The 20,048-nt window shown below is 42.9% G+C and overlaps 1 protein-coding gene across 2 annotated transcripts in view; it reads right to left on the bottom strand.

The window, feature by feature from the left end:
* Window positions 1–18,901, bottom strand: part of Zcchc8 (zinc finger CCHC-type containing 8) — a 32,448-nt gene extending 13,547 nt beyond the window's left edge. For both annotated transcript variants that reach the window (XM_041648795.1, XM_041648796.1), the window contains exons 1-10: window positions 18,605–18,901; window positions 16,997–17,039; window positions 13,404–13,478; window positions 11,507–11,612; window positions 8,980–9,057; window positions 4,378–4,481; window positions 4,194–4,259; window positions 3,581–3,641; window positions 3,038–3,180; window positions 1,940–2,082 (exon numbers count right to left, since the gene is read on the bottom strand). In XM_041648795.1, the coding sequence (XP_041504729.1) occupies window positions 1,940–2,082; window positions 3,038–3,180; window positions 3,581–3,641; window positions 4,194–4,259; window positions 4,378–4,481; window positions 8,980–9,057; window positions 11,507–11,612; window positions 13,404–13,478; window positions 16,997–17,039; window positions 18,605–18,809 (1,024 nt within the window). In that variant the 5' untranslated portion in view covers window positions 18,810–18,901. The remainder of the gene's footprint in view (window positions 1–1,939; window positions 2,083–3,037; window positions 3,181–3,580; window positions 3,642–4,193; window positions 4,260–4,377; window positions 4,482–8,979; window positions 9,058–11,506; window positions 11,613–13,403; window positions 13,479–16,996; window positions 17,040–18,604) is intronic.
* Window positions 18,902–20,048: the final 1,147 nt, after the last annotated feature.

Here is a 20,048-nt window from a genome sequence, read left to right as displayed (position 1 = left end):
CATTTGTATTTTTTTTTTTTTTTTTTTTTTTTTTTGGTTTTTCGAGACAGGGTTTCTCTGTGGTTTTGGAGCCTGTCCTGGAACTAGCTCTTGTAGATCAGGCTGGTCTCGAACTCACACAGATCCGCCTACCTCTGCCTCCCGAGTGCTGGGATTAAAGGCGTGCGCCACCACCGCCCGGCCCTCATTTGTATTTTTAATAAATAAAGCTTGCCTGAAGATCAGAAAAATAATACAGTCACACTGGCCAGCCTTACAGACCAGGCAGTGATGACACACGCTTTTATCCCGGTAGCCACACTAGCTTGCCATCGAAACCACGTGGTAATGGTGCCTGCCCTTAATCCCAGAACTAGAGAGGATTACAAAATGAGAGACAGCTCTCAGTCTCATTCTGAGATTCCTGGAGGCAGGATCACCATTTCGGACTGAGGTAGAGGTAAGAGCCAGTGACTCGCTGTTTTGCTTTTCTGACCTTCAAGTTGAACCCCAATTTCTGTCTCTGAGTTTTTACTAATTGTGATTCATGGGTCTCTCATGGTCTCTCTCTCTCTCTCTTTCTTTCATTCATTCATTCATTAAGTATAGAGTGCCTGCAGGCCAGAAAAGGGCACCAGATCTCATTATAGATGGTTGTAAGCCACCATGTGGTTGCTGGGAATTGAATTCAGGACCTCTTGAAGAGCAGTCAGTGTTCTAACCTCTGAGCCATTTCTCCAGCCCTCTCATGTTACTTCTGCCAAGGAGCTACACTCAGCCAATTCCCTTTGTCTTTCCTCCCACACCACTGTAGAAGGCCCATTGATTGCTGTACATTACCAATGCTAAGAAAGCTAAAACTTCAAGACTACCTGTAGGCCTTCCACACTGGCTTCAGTGAACACACATCAAGCCAAAATAACGTTCTGATAATCCTTCTTTTTCACGACAGGGTTTCCTCTGTGTAGACTAGGCTGGCCTCAAACTCATAGACATTACTGTCTGGCCCGTTGTTTGATCCTTTTTTTTGAGACAGGGTTTCTCTGTAACTTTGAAGAAAGTCCTGGAACTTGCTACGTAGACCAGGCTGGTCTCGAACTCAGATCCACCTGCTTCTGCTTCCCGAGTGATGGAATAAAAGGCGTGCACCACCATTGCCCAGCCCTGATATTTCTTTTTAACTAAAGGAAAGTTATTGTTGTTGTGTGTGTGCATGATATGAGTAAGCAGATGTACCATAATATACATGTGGAGGTCAAAGGACAACTCTACAGAGGCAGTTCTTTCCTTCCTGGATGCTAAGCTTGTATAGCAAGCACCCTTTCCCACCGAGCAATCTCCCTAGCCCCTACCTGATACTTTTTCTTTCATGTTCTCCCCCCCCCCCCTTTTTTTGTGTTTTTTTTTGAGATAGGGTTTCACTGTGTAACAGTTCTGGCTGTCCTGGAACTCACTTTGAAGACCACGCTAGTCTCAAACTCAGAGACCTGAATACTGGGATTAAAGGCCTATGCCACATGTCTAACTCCCCCACCCTCCTTAAAAGACAGGATCTTGCTAAGCATCTCAGGCAGAATGGCCTCAAACTCTCAATCCTCCTGCTTCTGTCTAAGTGCTGGGATAACAAATGTGCACCGTCACATCTAGCCAAACCGCCTGATAATTCTGTATGTTCACTGAAGCTTCAGTTCCTTCCTTGTAAAACAGGAAATGTGGAGATGTCATGATGACAGTTTTAGCTGTCTCAGCACACATTAAACAGGCCTGGCACTCCTGTCATTTTCCTGTGATTCTTTTCAGACAGGGTTGTGCCAAGTAGACCAAGCTGGCTTCAAACTCACTGATATCTGCCTGCCTCTTCCTCCCAAATGCTCTCTTAAAGGCCTAGCTAACAGTCATAATTAAAAAAGGGGGATGAGAGGGACCCATAAACTGACTTCTCGATGCTAATATACGATACCATTTCCATCATAGAGTGCAAGCCCTGAAGTCTCCAGTTCAGCCTCCTTGAGCCAGCCTGGAGGGTAGCCCAGCTGGCGCATGCGGTAGATGAAAGGGGGAAGACTCTTGTCCGACACACCCAGTGCATCCTGAAGTTCCTCACTAAGTAAAAAAAAGGGGGAGGAAAGATGATGAATTCAGACTTGCATGAAAACACTATATTGGCATTTTTCTTTTTTTAAAGTATCATCATCATAATCATTTTTTATGTGTGTGAGGGTTTGTGACCGTATGTATGCCTGTGTAACATGTATGTACGTGGTGCCCACGGAGGGCAGAAGTCTTCAGATCCCTAGGAACTGGGTCACGGATATGGTTCTGAGCTATCCTGTGAGCGCTAGGAATTGAACCTGGGTCTACTGGAAGAACAGTCAGTGCTCTTACCTTTAAGCCTTCTCACTAGAACCATATTTTTCTTAGGATAGAGCTCTTACTCTGTAGCCCAGGCTCACTCAGAACTTATGGGGACTGTCCTGCTTCAGTCACATGCGGGATCACAGGTGTAAGCAACCATACCTAGCTAAAACATTTCTGTCCCATATTTCAGAGCATGAAGACATATCAAGCACAGGTTTGAATGAATGGATGCATTCTGTACAGACATGTCACCGCATGCTTATTCTTTTGTTGTTTCGTTTTTCAAGACATGGTTTCTCTGTGTAGCCCTGACTGTCCTGTAGACCAGGCTGGCTTCAAACTCAAGAGATCCTCCTGCCTCTGCCTTCCCAGTGCTGGGATTAAGGGCGTGCACCACCACCTGGTTTACACTTACATTTATTTATTTATTTATTTATTATGTATACAATATTCTGTCTGTGTGTATGCCTGCAGGCCAGAAGAGAGCACCAGACCTTATTACAGATGGTTGTGAGCCACCATGTGGTCGCTGGGAATTGAACTCAGGACCTTTGAAAGAGCAGGCAATGCTCTTAACCTCTGAGCCATCTCTCCAGCCCCTACACTTACATTCTTGTAGTCCTCAGAAGAAACATAAAATGTTCTAAATACTAAGAAAAAAAAAAAAAAAGGACACTCCATGGTAAAACAACAGTGGTACCTAATAACTCCTGGCTTGAATCGTCCAAATCTCTCTTCTACTTCTTCTGCATGGTACCGCTGCTGGAAACTCTGATTGTTTGCCTCACCACAGGCATCCATATACTCTTTTCTCTTTTCACTTATTCGAGCAGCATTCCGGGGCTAAATCATAATAACGTTTGAAAAGAATGATATCAAGTGATTCAGAAATTTACTGCAAATATTCACTTTTTAAAATGTAAAGCATAGATTGCTCTAGTTTTAATGTAGACTATATGCACAAAAGCAGACAATTTTGAAAATCAAGCAAGAATAGTCACTATTATTTTAATGTTATCAGAACCCAAAATTAACTTTTTAAAATAAACTGTTTGAAAATTAACTCATACATCACTCACCTCAAATAGAGTATCGCTATTTTCTTTAAAAAATTCAATGTCTTAAGTATAAACATGAATTTGAAATGTGTAGCACAGGAAGTTCATGCACACCACCCAGGCCACACATGCACATAACACCCACCAGCTCTCGTTCAAAGGCTGCTTATGGGAGAGAGATTTACCATTGGGCACTCCTTCATCTGATGCTCTTCAGAACCACAATTGAAACAATGAGGCCTTGGCCTATTAGATCAGAACACAAAACAAAACAGAAACCCAAAGATTTTCATAATGTAAATGACAACAGAAAAGCAAATGAATGCATTCTAGAGGCCAGCGGCGTGCCAGAGACAGCAGAAGGCGAGGCGCACTGTATCTGCAATTGTTGAGCTCAGCAGTGTATCTTACACTCAGTTACTAAACAGCACTTTGTAGTCGTTTTAACCCAAACCAGCCTGTTCCAGATTGGTATGCTGCCTCAACTTTTTTCAGTGGTTAATAACACAAGAACCAAAGCAAACAGAGCATGGGAAGGAGGCGGATGGTTCTAAGACCGTAACCACACTGACACCAGTAATAACTTCTTTCCACCCTCCCAAGCACTGGGCCTGCATTCCAAGAAATGAATGGTCAATTTAAACATTTAACATGTATCTCCTGATATCAGAATTCTAGCTCAATGTGTAATTTATATCAAATTAGCAATTATGAATATAAACTTTAAGGAGTTGATAAAAGTTTATGGTTCTGATATTGGAAAACAAAGAGTAAAACAAGACAACGCCCCACACAAACCTTTTTGCCTTTACTTGCATTTCTTGCCCTTCTAGAGAAACAATGTGGCTGAAGACTTGCTGGTACCTTTAGTGAATTTTATTAAGGAATAGTTATCATAGTCTGCAAAATTTGGTAAGCTTTTTTTTAAAGGTGAACTTAGTGGCAAGATGCATAAAAGATCTTCATTCACTATGTAGGATACTTGGGTATTTCCCATCCTTCCGTAAGCTGAGGGTTTTCATTTAGTAGCGGTTGCCCCAATTTATCAAGGCAAAAATTAGTAAAATACAGGACACTTCCTACAACCTGCAGAAAACAAGTCAAAAAATATTGCTATTTAAGCAGAAAAAAAAGACATTAAGTAATGTAAGTCTATGATAATGTAAGTCTATGATTACCCATTACCCGTTTGACTTGAATGAAGCTATGAGAAATAAAGTTCTAGACTGGAACTGGACCCCGTGAGCTTTCACGGGCACTGTTAGTACTACAGACAATTCTGTTTCAGCCAAACCTGACTCTCACAAGTCCCTCTAGTACTCATGTGTCTGCAACAAGACCCTCAGAGGCTACACTTATTGTTTCCAGTTCCCTGGTTCCCATTTACTTTGTTTCCTACTGAGTTTTTGCAGCCATTTCTTACAGACAGGTTGAAAACGCAGTACAATGAATATTCATGCATCCTGTTCGCAGACTGAATAAATATTAATTTAAATTTTTTTGGGGCATGACTCTTTTCATATCTACATATACACACACATACTCTTTACTTAACCATTTAAGTCAGTTACAGAGAGTATCACTTACCCTTAAACGCTCAGTATGAACTAAGAACATTTTCCTGCAAACTAACTCCCTAGTATCTCCTATGTCAACTCTACATGCAAGTTTCCCTACCTCCAGAATGCTTTTTACAGTTTTCTTGCCCCCAAGCCAGGATTTATTAAGGGTGGCACGCTATCTTCAGGGGTTTATCTAGCATACATCCCTCCTGCTCTTAAACGACACTGCCAGCCTCTCTCCACCACCTCCGGCCATGCTGCACTCTGTCACACTAGCTGGACGATGGAGCCAAGGACGGCTCTGCACTTTAGTCCTTTAGCGAACTGTCAATCCTCATCTCTCAACCAGCACTTCCTGACACAGCACTTCCTTCCTTCTACAAACATTTTCCAACTCTGGAAGATTTTCGGGATGCCACTTCAGTTCTTCTTACAGATGAAATCTCCCCTCCCCTGTATCTCTCATCTTCCCAGACGTCCTTAAACATCTTTTCCATTCTTACTTCCTAGGCGACTCACCCAGGTCTAGGGTATGAGAAATAATTTCTATGTTGATGACCCCCCACCCCCTGTTCAAAGTGAGCTGTGATCCCTTATCTCCACCATGGCCCCTCTTTCTGGACATGTAGGTATCTCCAACTCACCTATTTAAAATGGCACTGGAAGCCAGCTAGGGTGACAACTGCCTGCAATCCCAGCACTTGGGAGGCTGAGACAGGAGGACCACAGTTCAAGGCCAGCTGGAGATACACAGCAAGACTGTCTTAAAAACAACAACAGAAAACCCAAAGTAAGTAAATTAAAAACAAAACAAAACAAAAGAGGCAACCAATTCCCAGCCTCTCCAAATCTGCTCCTCCCCATACCTCCCACTTTCCTAGGTCAAGCCTAAGTTCTGACTATTCTCTCAGGAGCTCTCTTATTCCTCAGCTAACTCAGGAACACATTTGACTGGTTTTACTGCCAAGCGTATCAAGGTTTCAGACACGCATCACATGCTGGTCTCAGTTGTGCTTTCTCTTGCGTGAGGTTAACAGCAGCTTTTTCACTAACTGCAGATCCTATGCAGACCAGGGCCAGCTTCATTCCACAAAGAATAAAGTTCTGTCAGTTAAGACATAGCCTGTCGCTTAGTATCCTTACATGGTCTCTTAGACTACAATCTGAAGGTTCTATTACAGCCTATAAAGCAATATAAGGATGTAGATCATTTGGCTCTGTCACCTGACTACCGACGAATCTCTTAGCTTTCCACGTGTTTCCTTTTTAAAAAATGGCAAGGTATTACCTCGACAAGTATCACCCGTAATCAGCTCCCAAGTGATTTACCAGTACTTGTTGCACAGAAAGCAATTTGAATACTGGCTGCTGGTATCTACTTCCCTTTCCTATTTATTGAGCCCTCTTGACACAAAATACAGTCTGCATTTTCCTTCACTTCATCCAGACCTTGGCTCACAAAGGCAGTCACCAGCAACTCACAATATAAAGCAACCATCCCGGGCATTGTACCACTCCTCTCCCTGCCATCGCCCAATGGAACTGAAGCCTTCTACATGCTAGGAAGTTAAGTACTCCAACACTGAACTGCAGCCCCAGCCATTTCTTTACTTATGAGGTAGAATTTCACTAAGCTACTTAGACTGTACATCCATCCCATCCGTCCATCAACCTCTCTCTCTCACACACGTGCACGAGCGCACACACACCTACCTATGTACTAACTACTAGGGCACTGAACGCAGGGCCTCACATACTAGGCAAGCACACTAGCCTACACCCCAACCTGACTTTTCTTAGGAATTTAACCTTTTCCCACGCAACTGCTCAAACCAGAGCTGGCCTCAGGCCTTTCTTTTCATTGCTATCTCTGAAACCTCTCTGCTCCTGGCACAGAGCAGCATTCAGCAAACACCAGAATTGTCTAAAGAACTAAAGCGATAATTATAAGCTCATTCTAGACAAACATTATTTTAATCCCATAGCCTTTGAGTTGAAATAAAAATGAAAGTTACCTAGAACTTTCAGAAATCCTTCTTTAAGCTAAATGTGGCTACCCCTGTAAGTTCAGCACTTCAAAGGCAGAGACAGGAGAACTGTTGTGAGTCTGAGGAAAGCCTGGACTACAGAGCGACTCCTTGACTCATAAAACAATTTGTGCTGGTGAGATGGCTTGAATACCAGTCTGACAACTGGAGTTTCCACATTCAGGACCCACAGGGTGGAAGGGTAAGAACCCCAGAAAATAGTCCTCAGACTTCTACACACACCATAGCAATGCAGGCAGGCATGCATATGTATAAATTTAATTTAGAAATTGAAAATAAAAACTGAACTATAAACAAGAAACAAGAAATAGAAAACTTAAAAATATTCTTGAAAGGGTTGGGTGGTGGTGGTACACGCCTTTAACCCCAGCACCTAGGAAGCAGAGTTTGGCATATCTGAGTCTGAGGCAGCCCGTTCCACACAATAAGTTTCAGGACAGACAGGGCTACACCGAGAAAGCCTGCCTCAAATAAAAAATAAAATAAAAAATTCTTGATAGCATCCCTAATCTTCATTTAACTCAAGTAACCTGGACTGTTTTCCCGGTCTGATTTTGTGAAGATTGATCCTATTTTTAATTATGTGCATGCATGCATGTCTATGGGTATGTGGCACAAGTGCTAGTCCCTGGGTAGGCCAGAGATGTTGGATCCCTGGAGATGGAGTTATATGTGGTTGTGAGGCACCTAGTTTAAGCGCTGGGAATCGAACCCAGTTCTTCTACAAGAGGGGCACATGCTCTTAACCCTTAAGCTACCTCTCCAGGCTAAAAACAATAATACTAACACCCAGGGGACTCACACATAAGTACTCTGCCACTAAGCTACATGCCCTGCCTAGCTTTTCTCCTTTTTATTTATTTACTTATTTTTTTTTGGTTTTTCGAGACAGGGTTTCTCTGTGGCTTTGGAGCCTGTCCTGGAACTAGCTCTGTAGACCAGGCTGGTCTCGAGCTCAGAGATCCGCCTGCCTCTGCCCCCCGAGTGCTGGGATTAAAGGCGTGCCACCATTGCCCGGCTCTCCTTTTCCTTTCTGCCTTCGCCTCTTGGGTTCTAGGGTTACAAGTATGAGCAACTATGGCCACATTCTGTGTTCGTTCTCTAACACTGAGCTGAAATGTACCTCTTGCACTCAATCCTATCACCAATCCTGTTCTGCCAGGGATGCTATGAAGCATGGTACAGCAGCTACTGTTGAATTTTCAAGTCTTTTCATGAGACCTGCAGCTCTTCATCGTCTCAGCAGCGCATGTCTTTAAAAATTGGGGCACATCCTGTGAGCATCAAGTAGTCATCCTTTGAGAGCATGCTACAAGAATGGCTTGATACCAGTGAACTATGCAGAAGTACTGCAAGGCCTAAACACAGGCTCTCCCTGTTAAGCTTTTGCTTTTACCCACTAATTAAGACCATTGACATTTTTCAAACTTCAAACATGCCATATAGTTAACAGTTACTTCTCTCAGCTTCATCTGTAAGTTTTGCAAGTCTGCTTTCTACTTTTTAGTCAAAATTTTCAAGATAAACATGAAGAGGCCGGGCGATGGTGGCGCACGCCTTTAATCCCAGCACTCGGGAGGCAGAGACAGGCGGATCTCTGTGAGTTCGAGACCAGCCTGGTCTACAGAGCTAGTTCCAGGACAGGCTCCAAAACCACAGAGAAACCCTGTCTCGAAAAAACCAAAAAAAAAAAAAAAAAAAAAAAAAAAAAGATAAACATGAAGAGTCTGGTCAGGACCAATACAAACTCTTGCAAATAAAGTATACTGTGTCCTCACAACAGAGTGCGACAATCTCTAAAGAGCAAATGGTACTCAGAGGACAACACCTACAATAGTGGTTATCACAAAGAAAATGCTGTCTGTGATTTTAGAAGTCATGTGACTATGTCATCTTATCATTCATTAAGTCACCCAACTGAGAAACAAAGGAATCACATGTGTGCAGAATTCAAATTGAAGAATACAAACTTACACTGAAAGCTTCCTTGTTGCTTTTAATGGCACATGATTCTTCTACTTTATGGTCCTCTTCCAACATAACACTGGATGGCTAAGACCAAATAACATGCATTACAAAGAGTCACAAGACAATACCTTTGTTTTGATTAGTTACTGTATTTTTCTTTCATGTATATCTGTGTGAGGGTGTCAGATCCCCTGGAAATGAAGTTACAGATAGTTATGAGCTGCCAAATGGGTGCTGGGAAATGAACCCAGGTCTTCTGGAAAAGCAGAGCTCTGAACCACTGAGCCACCTCTCCAGTCAAAGAAATACTTTTTCATTTTCAAAATTTAGGACTCTCAACACCCTTCGTTCACTTTAATAATATACATAAATAAGCCTGGCATAGTGGAGCACGCATTTAATCCAACATTTGGGAGGCAGAGGCGGGCAGATCTATGTGAGTTTGAGTCCAGCCTGGTCTACAGAGTTCTAGGAAAGCCAAAGACACACAGAGAAACCCTGTTTTGAAAAACCAAAAGGGGGCTGGAGAGATGGCTCAGAGATTAAGAGCACTGCCTGCTCTTCCAAAGGTCCTCAGTTCAATTCCCAGCATGGTGGCTCACAACCATTTGTAATGAGGTCTGGTGCCCTCTTCTGGCCTTCAGGCATACACACAGAAAGAATATTGTATACATAATAAATAAATAAATATTAAAAAAAAAAAAGCCGGGTGATGGTGGCACACGCCTTTAATCTTTAATCCCAGCACTCGGGAGGCAGAGGCAGGTGGATCTCTGTGAGTTCGAGACCAGCCTGGTCTACAGAGCTAGTTCCAGGACAGGCTCCAAAGCCACAGAGAAACCCTGTCTCGAAAAACCAAAAACAAAACAAAACAAAAAAAAAAAACAAAAACCAAAAAAAAAAACCAAAGAAAAACAAACAAACAAAATACCCCCAAAACCATAAATAAGATACCTTGTCATAATTAGAATGAATTTAGAAGCTAAGGCCAAATTATTTACAAAATATCCAATGTTTCAAATAGTAAGGCAGACTTGAGAAACCCTATCTTGAAAAAAAGAAAAAACAACAACAAAACCCAAAACAAACAAAATAACAACAACCAATACTGATAGCCTCATAGACCTCAAACCATTACAAAATTTTGAATTGTTCACTGAATCAGAATTAACATTTTCAGGGCATGGTGGTACAAGCTTTTTAATCCAAGCACTCATGAGGTAGAGGCAGATGGATCTCTGAATTTGAGGCTAGCCTGGTCTACAGAGTTAGTTCTAGGACAGCCAGGGCTGCACAGAGAAATCCTGGAATCAAGAAACCAAAAAGTTTTTTTCAGCTGAGTCTGGTGGTACACACCTTAAATCTTAGCATTCAAGAAGCAGAGGCAGGTAAACCTGTGAGTTTGAGACCAGCCAGGGCTACATAGTTAAGACCCTGTCTCAAAACAACAAAAATTTTCAAATAATTAAAATACTTCCTTCTCCAGTTCCTAAGAACAAAAAGTATCACTGCTTAACTGAAAGATTCTCCACTCCCCCTCACCCCAGTCAGAACTTTTCTGTATATGTTTGACTGAGAGATTCTATTTATTTATTTTAATGTTTATTAGAAAAAAGGTCATAAAAAAAAAAAGAAAAAAGGCCACAAACCATGCTACTGAATATACACACTCTGTAATTCCCCAGATTTCTTCTTTATCTTTGAGACAGGGTCTCTCTACATAGTCCTGGCTATCCTGGAACTCACTATGTAGATCATAGTGCTAGCCTCTGCCTCCTGAATGTTGGAATTAAAGATGTGCACTACCATACATGGCCTCAGATTTTTTTTCTTCTTCTTCTTTTTGTAGTCCTAGCTGTCCTGGAACTCACTTTGTAGACCAGGCTGGCCCTGTAATCACAGAGATCTGCTTGCCTCTGCCTCCCAAGTACTGGGATTAAAGGTGTATGGCACCACCACCTGGCTTCAGATTTCCCATTAAAAAAAAAAAAAGGTTTTGTTTTGTTTTCATAAATCTGTTGGTCTGTTATACATCTCCTACCTCATCTCCTTGGCATAGGATCTCTCACTGAACTGGAAACTTGTCATCTGGCCAGGCTGGCTGGCCAGTGAGCTGATGGGACTGTCTGTCTCTGCCCTTCAAAGGCTGGGCTGCGCACAAGTGGGTACTGCTGTCCAAACTCAGGTTACCGCAGTTGCACAGCAAGCACTCTGACCCAATAGGCCACCTCCCTGGCCCAAGAAGTCATCTTTTATAAACCTTACGTAAATAAACCTGTCCCTCAATCAACTTTCTGCCCAAACTTTGTCCAAGTTGGGAATGGAAAGAACACCTTCAATTTTAGGTGTAGCCATACAACTCAAAGGAAAGCCAGGTGGTGGCACTGGTCACTCTGGAGAAGACAATGACAGGACACAAAGTCAGCACACAATCGTCACCATTTTAGGTTTGACTCAAGGATGTTTCTGGCGTAACAGCAGTTGGCAGCAAAAAGCATAAACCGCTTAGCATTGAGCCTCAAGTTTAAAATACCTGGGGTAAAAGGCTGAAGGAAGTCTTTTCCACATCATTTTTTTGCTGCTCCTCAAATCGCTTTACTAAATTTGATACAAACTCCTCTATTTCTTGGTGGTATTGTCTGTAGGAGAGAGTAAGATGGACAGGTGGTCAGAACCTGGACAAAGTGAAACATGAACAGAATTAAGTTTTCTGTAGTAGTTAAGAAGGCCCAATTTGGCCAGGCAGTGGTGGTGCACGCCTTTAATCCCAGCACTCAGGAGGGAGAGGAGGAGGATCTCTGTGAGCTCGAGGCCAGCCTGGTCTACAAGAGCAAGTTCCAGGACAGGCTCCAAAGCTACAGAGAAACCCTGTCTCAAAAAACCAACAAAAAAAACAAAAGTCCCAATTTTATTTTTGTTTTTCATATATGTTACATTAGGGGATTCGTAGCTAAGAATGCTACTCCTTGGAAGCTCTATGTATTATTACAGGTATTAACAGTTTCTGATAATCTATGGGTGTCTGGCACATAACCTCAAACAGTTGAGAGAATGAATAGAATTTATTTATAAATTTCATACTTAATCTTTAATATATGCTACTTGTCAATGGCTCAAAACCCAAAAGAAAAGCCTGACACAGTGATGTATGCCTATAATCCTAGCATTTGGCAGGTAGGCAGAGGTGGGAAGGCAGCTGCCAGTCAGGGCTACAAAGAGAAGTTGTCACCATTCCAGAAAACAAACAAAATCCACCAAAAAAAATTACATAAGGAAAAGCTTCCTTTCTCCTCACTATTTCTGCAATATAAGAACACCCAACATGCTCAATCTTTTCCATATCCTCCTTCCAGACTTTCAGTGCTCATAAGGAAACGCCCATTTCACATGAAAACTAGAAAAGGCACAATCAAAATACATTAGCCGAAAGAACAGAACAAAACAAAAAAACCCCAAAACAAACCAAAAGAGAAAGAAAGACAAACGTCTACTCTGATCAAATATTCTGGAGCGATTCCTTCAGGTTTTGCTATGTTGAAACACGGCAGCCAGGGACCTCAGACAGACCTGACCTTTTCTGTCATATCTAGCTCTAGCATCTACGATTCTGCCTGTAGAATAATGGATGGTACTGAAGTTAGACTGTTAAACGCTAGACTAGAGTAATACCTCTCTAATCTAGTACCCAAGTCCAGGTATGCCTACTAACGTGCTTCACACTGCTGCTGCACTCGCCATCCAAGCTACTCCTAGGTCCCAATGCCTTGATTCCACTCCTGGACTAAAGGAGACAATGCGCCTGGACCCTAGTCTTGTATCTTCCTGGTCATAGGCAGTGACTCAGGAGGGGCAGGCCACTGCAGAAGTGCACTGATGCCAGCACTCAAGCATGCCAGAAGGCCTGCAGTAGTCCAAACTACACATGTGAGCAGGCTTCAAAGACAGCCAACACGGAAAACTGTTATCCACGTATAGTGTGGACAGCTAACCTTGTTATTATAGTGGTGATGGCATTTTTATGAGATGGTACTTCCTGGACTCTCACAGATTTTGTTTAAGGACCTGAGAGGTGTTTACACACTGTTTTCTAGTGAGAAACCAGACAGGTACTGAGAGCTGAGCCAGTACACGGATGTAGGAGTCCAGGTTCAAATTCATGTCATGACTCTAATACTTTAACCATGACACAATTTAAATAATAAAGATGAGGGCTCTCAAGATGGGTTAGCAGGTAAGGGTGCCTGCAGTCAAGTCCAACTACCCGAGTTCAAGCCCCGGACCCACATGGGGAAGGAAAAAACTGACTCCTACAGTTATCCTTTGACTATCGCATACCTGTACTATGGCACATGCACACCTACACACATAAAAACACAGAATATATAAAGTGTAATAAAAACTCATATGTAATAAAGAGAAAAACTACTTACTTTGAAATAGCATTGTTCATAAATAGAATTTGTAATAAGGGTCCATCTATCTTAGTATTGCTCACCAGTACGCCACTAAAACAGAAGTTAAACATATTCTTAGAAGACATTGAAGTACATACATCACAGTTATAAGCACATGAATTTTGTGATTATAGTCTTTGCTGAAACAAGGTCTCCTTAGTGGTCTGAACTTGCCTCATGCTTCAGATCCTTCTACTGCAGCCTCCCCAGTTCTGGGATCACAGGTGTACCCCACCACACCCAGCTAACTTCTCTAACAAGTACTAAAGATCATGTAATATCCTGCAAGCAAGACCAAGAAGGCTGGAGATGCAGCACGCGGTGAAAAGCCTGCTCAGCATGTGAAGAGCCTTAGCTTCCAAGCCCAGCAAAACAAGTAAGGTGAAAACGAGATGCACAGGAGCTCCAGCTTTCTCAAGAAAAATCTAAGTTTTCACCTGCCTTACTATCTTTAGTGGTTTGAACAAGACAACTCTCTCTTTTTCCAAGACAGGTTTTTTTCTGCGTAGCTTTGGAGCCTGTCCTGGAACTTGCTCCGCAGACTAGGCTGGCCTTGAACTCAAGAGATCTAGGGGGCTTTGCTGGGATGAAGGGCGTGAGCCACCACCACCCACTGTCTCTCTTTAATATTTTTATTTAATGTGCATTGGTGTTTTGCCCAAATATATGTCTATGTGAGGATGTGGGATCCCCTGGAACTGGAGTAACAGACAAGTGTGAGCTGCCATATGGGTGCTGGGAATTGAACCGGGTACCCTGGAAGAGCTGGATGTCTCAGTGGTTACCCTATCTTTTGTTGTGTTGTGCTATGTACATGTCTGTGTGGGCGCAAGTGCATATGTGCATGGGGAGTGAGGCCAGAGGGAAAGTCACAGTCTTCTGTTTGCTAAGACAGGGTGCAGGGATTCTAATTATACAATGAACACTTTTACCATCCAGCTTATCTCCTCAAGCCCTAGAAAGTCTGTCTGTCTCTCTCTTTGATGTAGATCAGGTCTGGCTTTGTTTGAACTCACAGGGATCTTACTGCCTCTGCTTCCCAAGGGATCATTAACAGCCTGAACCACCATACTTGACCCAGAAATTATCTCAACACAAAAAAGTTTCACATACACACACCAAAGAACCCTAGGTTAATCTTTTAGTTTTCACAAGGTCTCTTCAATGAGAGGCTAGTTAGTTTCCTTACAGATCACAGCAGCGGGGAAGAGGATAAGCAGGCAAGTTATAAGAATACACTTCCAAACATTTCTACGTGAATTTTGTTTGGAAGTTTAATGGAAAACTAAACATTTCATAATGAATTTTTATTTTATTCTAGACTCCTGAAGGCCAAAGCACATTGTTTTAACTACAATCCAAGATTCACAAAACTCGGGAAAGGCAGGCAGCACTGCTTCTAGTTTGAGGCCAGTATGGGCCAGAGTGGATTCTAGGTAATCCTGACCTCAGCATGAGGACCTGCTACCACAAGTGACCTCAGCTGACAGACAGCATGCCTAGCATCATGCCTATAATACCAAGATGTAGAAGGATAAAAAGTTCAAGATCAGAGCTACACAATGAGTCCTAGGATAGCTTGGGCTACATGAGACCCTACCTGAAAATTTGGTCACACCAGCCAGTGTATGAACAAACAACAGAAAGCACAGGGTAACCTCCCAGTTCCTACACCTGGAGATATTTCAAGCGAACCTGACTCTACCTGTAATGCCAGCACTTGGGAAGTTAAGGCAGGAGGAGACCATACTATGAGTTTGAGAATAGCCTGGGCCACACAGACTCTGTTGAAAGAAAGAAAAAAGGATGGAGAAACAAAGGAAAAAGGAGAAAGAACCAATCATTGTACGTAAATTAGCACTTGAGGCCAAGCCTGCTGTCATATGGTTTTAATCCCAGAACTCAGGAACAAGAGGCAGCTGGGTTAGAAACCAGCCTGTACAAATAAAATAAGTTCCAAGCCAGTCAAGGCTACAAAGTGAGAACTTCCTTGACTCAAAAAAATAAAATAAAAATTTAGTAGGGAGCCACCTTAGAGTTGGCAGGAGACTTGAACCTAGAGTGGCTCCCAGATGCCCAAGCCAAGGTTCCCAGTCAGTTCCTTGGGCAGCTGAGGATGGGGAACCTGAGATGACCCTATCCTATAGCAATACTGACGAATATCTTGCATATCATCATAGAACCTTCATCTGGTGATGGATGGAGATAGAGACAGAGACCCACACTGGAGCACTGGACTGAGCTCCCAAGGTCCCAATGAGGAGCAGAAGGAGGGAGAACATGAGCAAAGAGGTCGGGACCACGAGGGGTACACCCACCCACTGAGACAGTGGAGCTGATCTATTGGGAGCTCACCAAGGCCAGCTGGACTGTGACTGAGGGAGCATGGGATGAAACTGGACTCTCTGAGCATGGCGAACGATGAGGGCTGATGAGGGGCCAGGGACGGTGGCACGGGGTTTTGGGCCTGCATAGTGTGCTGGCTTTGTGGGAGCCTAGCCAGTTTGGATGTTCACCTTCCTAGAGATGGATGGAGAGGGGAGGACCTGGGACTTACCGCAGGGCAGGGAGCCCTGACTGCTCTTTGGACTGCAGAGGGATGGGGAGAGGAGTGGGGGGAAGGGGAGAGGGGTGGGAGGAGGGGGAGGGAGATGGGAGGCTGGGAGGAGGTGGAAACTTGTTTGTTTTTCTCCTTTTCTCAATAAAAAAAAATGGAAAAAAATTAATTTAGTGACTTGTTAAAGTCATATTGAGATACCAGCATTTAGAGTATTTGTTATGACCACATGGCTGAATACACACCTATATGCTGTGCTTTCTCAAGAACACATTACTGTTTCTTCTTCTTAAAGTGTTATGCTTTCCCAGACTTGGTAGCACCAGGGTATATTCCCAGCACTAGGGAAGGGGAGGCAGGAGGCCCACAGTTCAAGGTCATCCTCAGTTTCACTGTGAGCTGAAGCCAGCTTAGGCAACAATCAGACTGTCTCAACAAAACGAAACGTTATACCTCGCACTGTCCGTATTTATAAAATGTTTTAATTGTGTAAATAATGATAGTGTGGTTGCTTGCATCTCTAATTCCAGCACTTTGAAGGCTGAGGAACAAGGTCCAATAAGCTTAAGGCCAGTCTAAGCTATACAGGGAATTCCTGGCTAGTTTGGGTTATAAGGTGACACCCTGTCTCAGTACACTGATTCCTGCTCAAAAAAAAAAAATAATCAATAATAATAATGCTGTAAAGAAATTATCAGGTAAAGTAACTGTAAACTTACTTTATCTTCCCAGAAATGAGTGTTAAATATGAATAGCTGCGCTTAGTTTGCTTTTCTAAGCACAGGCAAAATTTTCTGGCTTCCGAAGTGACCCATTAAATCCATTTAAATGTTTAACCCACTTACCAGAATTTCCTTATACTCATAAGTCAACAATAAAGAACCGTTATTGAATTCTTCATAGTATTCTGAAACAAATGATGATGACAAAATCCCAAAACCTTTTTAAAGATGTTGTGATTAATGAGATGAACAGCAAGGGGCATCTCAAGTATAATTTCAAGATCTCATACCTGGGTCTTGTCAGAATGTTCAATTTTCTTTTAAGTTCTTGATGTTATTACTGGTTAAGGACTATCCATCATCAAAAAACAGAATTATACAGGACATAAAGTTCAAATGTCTCTCACTTTTGTTATCCAAACGGTAGAATGTAAAGGAAGGACCTGCAAGTGTTCTGAGGGAGACACACTGAGCACGTGCTTTGCTGGAGGACAGGATAACTGGGCCTGAATATTAAATACAATTTTCCACCCTTTGAACTAATATTCTACACCACAATCCTGAAGCCCAGAAACAGTCTAATATCAGCTAGACAGTTGTGTTCCCGGAACAAGCCGGAGCAGCCAATTAGGAAACTTTTCCATGTCAAAGCATCATGATAATCGATAAAGGCAATATAGCAAAATGTTAACAAAAATGTGGAATTGCACCAATGGTCATTAAATGTACAATCCTCAACTCCCAAAGTATTTTATAAATATTCACAATAAAACGTCATGGAAAATAGTACTATAGTAATATTTTATTACTGTATTTATTTTACATAAAGTTTGCCTGAAGACCAGAAGGTAAAACTAAGCCACTACAGGCCAGGCAGTGGTGGCACACACCTTTAGTCCCAGGATTTGGAAGACAGAGGCCTTCTGTGAGTTCAAGGCCGCCCTGGGGCTGCACGTTACCAATGCGGAACCAGGTGGCAGTGTCACCTTTAATTTCAAGAGTCACACGCCTTTAATCCCAGGGGAATGTGAAATGGGAGGAGATAGAGGTTCAGTCTGCAGTTGCCCAGCTTTGGAAGAGGTTAAGGCTTCTTTAGTGTCTTGGGTGTTTTGCTTTTCTGATCTTCAGTTTGAAACCCAGTATCTGTCTCTGAGATTTCATTATTTGTGCTATATAGCATCATAAAAAAAAAAAAAAGAATCAGACTTCAAACTTCAAAACCACTCTCAGGATTCATTATCAGTTTTAAAAAGTTACCTGGGCCAAGACTACCTGTACATGCAGATTCAAGAACCTTAAGAATGAAAGTTAACATACTAGCAAATCCGGAAACTCTGTAATCATGTTAATAAAGCCAAAGGGAAATTTGGCGCGTTTTCCCCAGAGCACTGCAATGCAACCTTACTCAAAGCGGAAGATATCGAAAAAGTAAAACTATCACGCCAACTGACCATTTCTCTTTGTATGCTAATTCTTTAAGGCCCCGACTCTGCTTCACAGAAGCCACTCGAGCTTTTGCCCCTCCACAAATACCCCTTCCCAGGACTACGATCCCCGCATCTTCAAACCACACCACGGCTGTCTCTACTAGAGCCCAGAAAGAAATCACCAAGACCTCAAAAGGAGGGAGAGAAGTCAGGAACCGTTGACAACGTAACAGATTAGGTTCTGAGTTGGGGACCAGGGTGGTCTACACAGGATTCTCCCACGAAAGGGTTTGCGCGCAGGCCTCGCTGCAGCTACGAGCAACCCGACCGAGACCGCCCTCCCGCCAGCCCGCCGAGTCGCGGGAGAAATGACTTAGAATGCTGATCCTCTTGGAATTTCCGCCGTGCCCGCGCCCGCCACCATAGGGACCCCAAGTCCCAGGTGACAGGGCCAACAAGCCGGAAGGATATTCTCGGCGCGGAGTTGCTTGATGGTTTCCTCACAGTGCCGAAGCTGCTCCTGTAGCTCCGCGTCTCCCACCCCGTTCTCTTCGGCGTCCTCCTCCTCGTCGTCGTCGTTCTTGAAGCGGGTGTGAACTGGCTTCGGGGTTGACTCCTCTTGAGGGTCAAACGCCTCGAATAACTCTAGATCGCCAAAATCCAAACCAGCGGCCATTTTGAGCTGTGGGAAAAAGTCGAGGAGGGCAGGGGCGAAGGTTGGAGGGCCGCACAGCTCTCCCTGGAGGCTTTTCTCCACACGCAGGCCTCCAAAGCCACTCTAGAGGCGGGACCTACCAGAAGACTACAACTCCCAGAATGCCACGGTCTTCTCGTGTCTCCGATCGACTGGGTTCCGGAGCGTGGCGTTCTGGGATATGTGGTTTCTAAGCGACCGAACCTATGGTTTGCATTGCATACTGGGATTGATCGTTTTTTAAAACGATTCCGAATGAGTTAAAACAATACGGATTCTTCCCGTTAGGCGTCCAGAGCTGAAGAATCAGAGCCCGGTACATGCTTTATGACAAATTGTGGTGCGTTTGCCCCACGTCAAAAAGACAAAATAGGAACTCTAGCTTTGCGACTGGCGACAAATTTGCTCGTAGACACAAGCCACTTCAGTTTATTGTACTTGTTTCATTTTTAAATGAAAGTAAGTAAAATTAGGTCATTATATCGTTTTAGATTTCTCTGAAGAGGCTTTTTTATGGGCTCATCATTCATTCGATATAAATTCACTGCCTTTAATGTGTTAGACACTTCTCTAGACCAGTGTACTGATGTCTGCTCTCATAAAACAGAAAACCCTATAATTATGTTTGTTTTCTTGTTTGAATGGATATTCGCCATCACACATTAAAAACACAGGAAATTATAACGTGCAACAAGGAAACAATATAGTCAGCTTGCACCATATTCAGAATCAGTAATTCCAGGCCATCTTCAGGGACAGTGCTTGTAGTAAGCCTGGGATACATGAAATATCTTGTCTATCCTCCCTTCTTGAAAGAAAAAGAAAGAATAAAAGAAGAAAAAATATCCTGTTGGTGCCTGTCATTGAAAGGAAGAACTTGAACTGAAATATGAAAAAAGTGGGCAACTTGGGGGCCAGGGTAGAGAAGAACACGAAGATAAAAGCAGTGGGTGAACAAGATGAATCTGGAACATTAGTCAAGTTCTCCTAGACTGCCTACCAGCTAAAGCCATTTAAACAGACAGCACGTTTGTAATAGCAAACTTACCTTTTGATGAGGTAGTCTTGATTAAAGGATGGGGAACAAACAAGATAAAAGAGTCTATCAGATTCATAGGTTTTCATAGTAAAGTAGGAAATTGTAGTTTACGAGGACTGGGTGAGGGTGGGGTCCTAGAGATTGTAGCTCAGCAGCTGAACTTCTGATTTGCATGACACGGA

This window comes from Microtus oregoni, unplaced genomic scaffold (assembly GCF_018167655.1).
Source record: "Microtus oregoni isolate MIOR12 unplaced genomic scaffold, Mior012 000003F_ref0000135, whole genome shotgun sequence".
In the NCBI taxonomy this organism is placed as follows: Eukaryota; Metazoa; Chordata; class Mammalia; order Rodentia; family Cricetidae; genus Microtus; species Microtus oregoni.
This window is presented reverse-complemented; position numbering and strand designations above follow the sequence as displayed.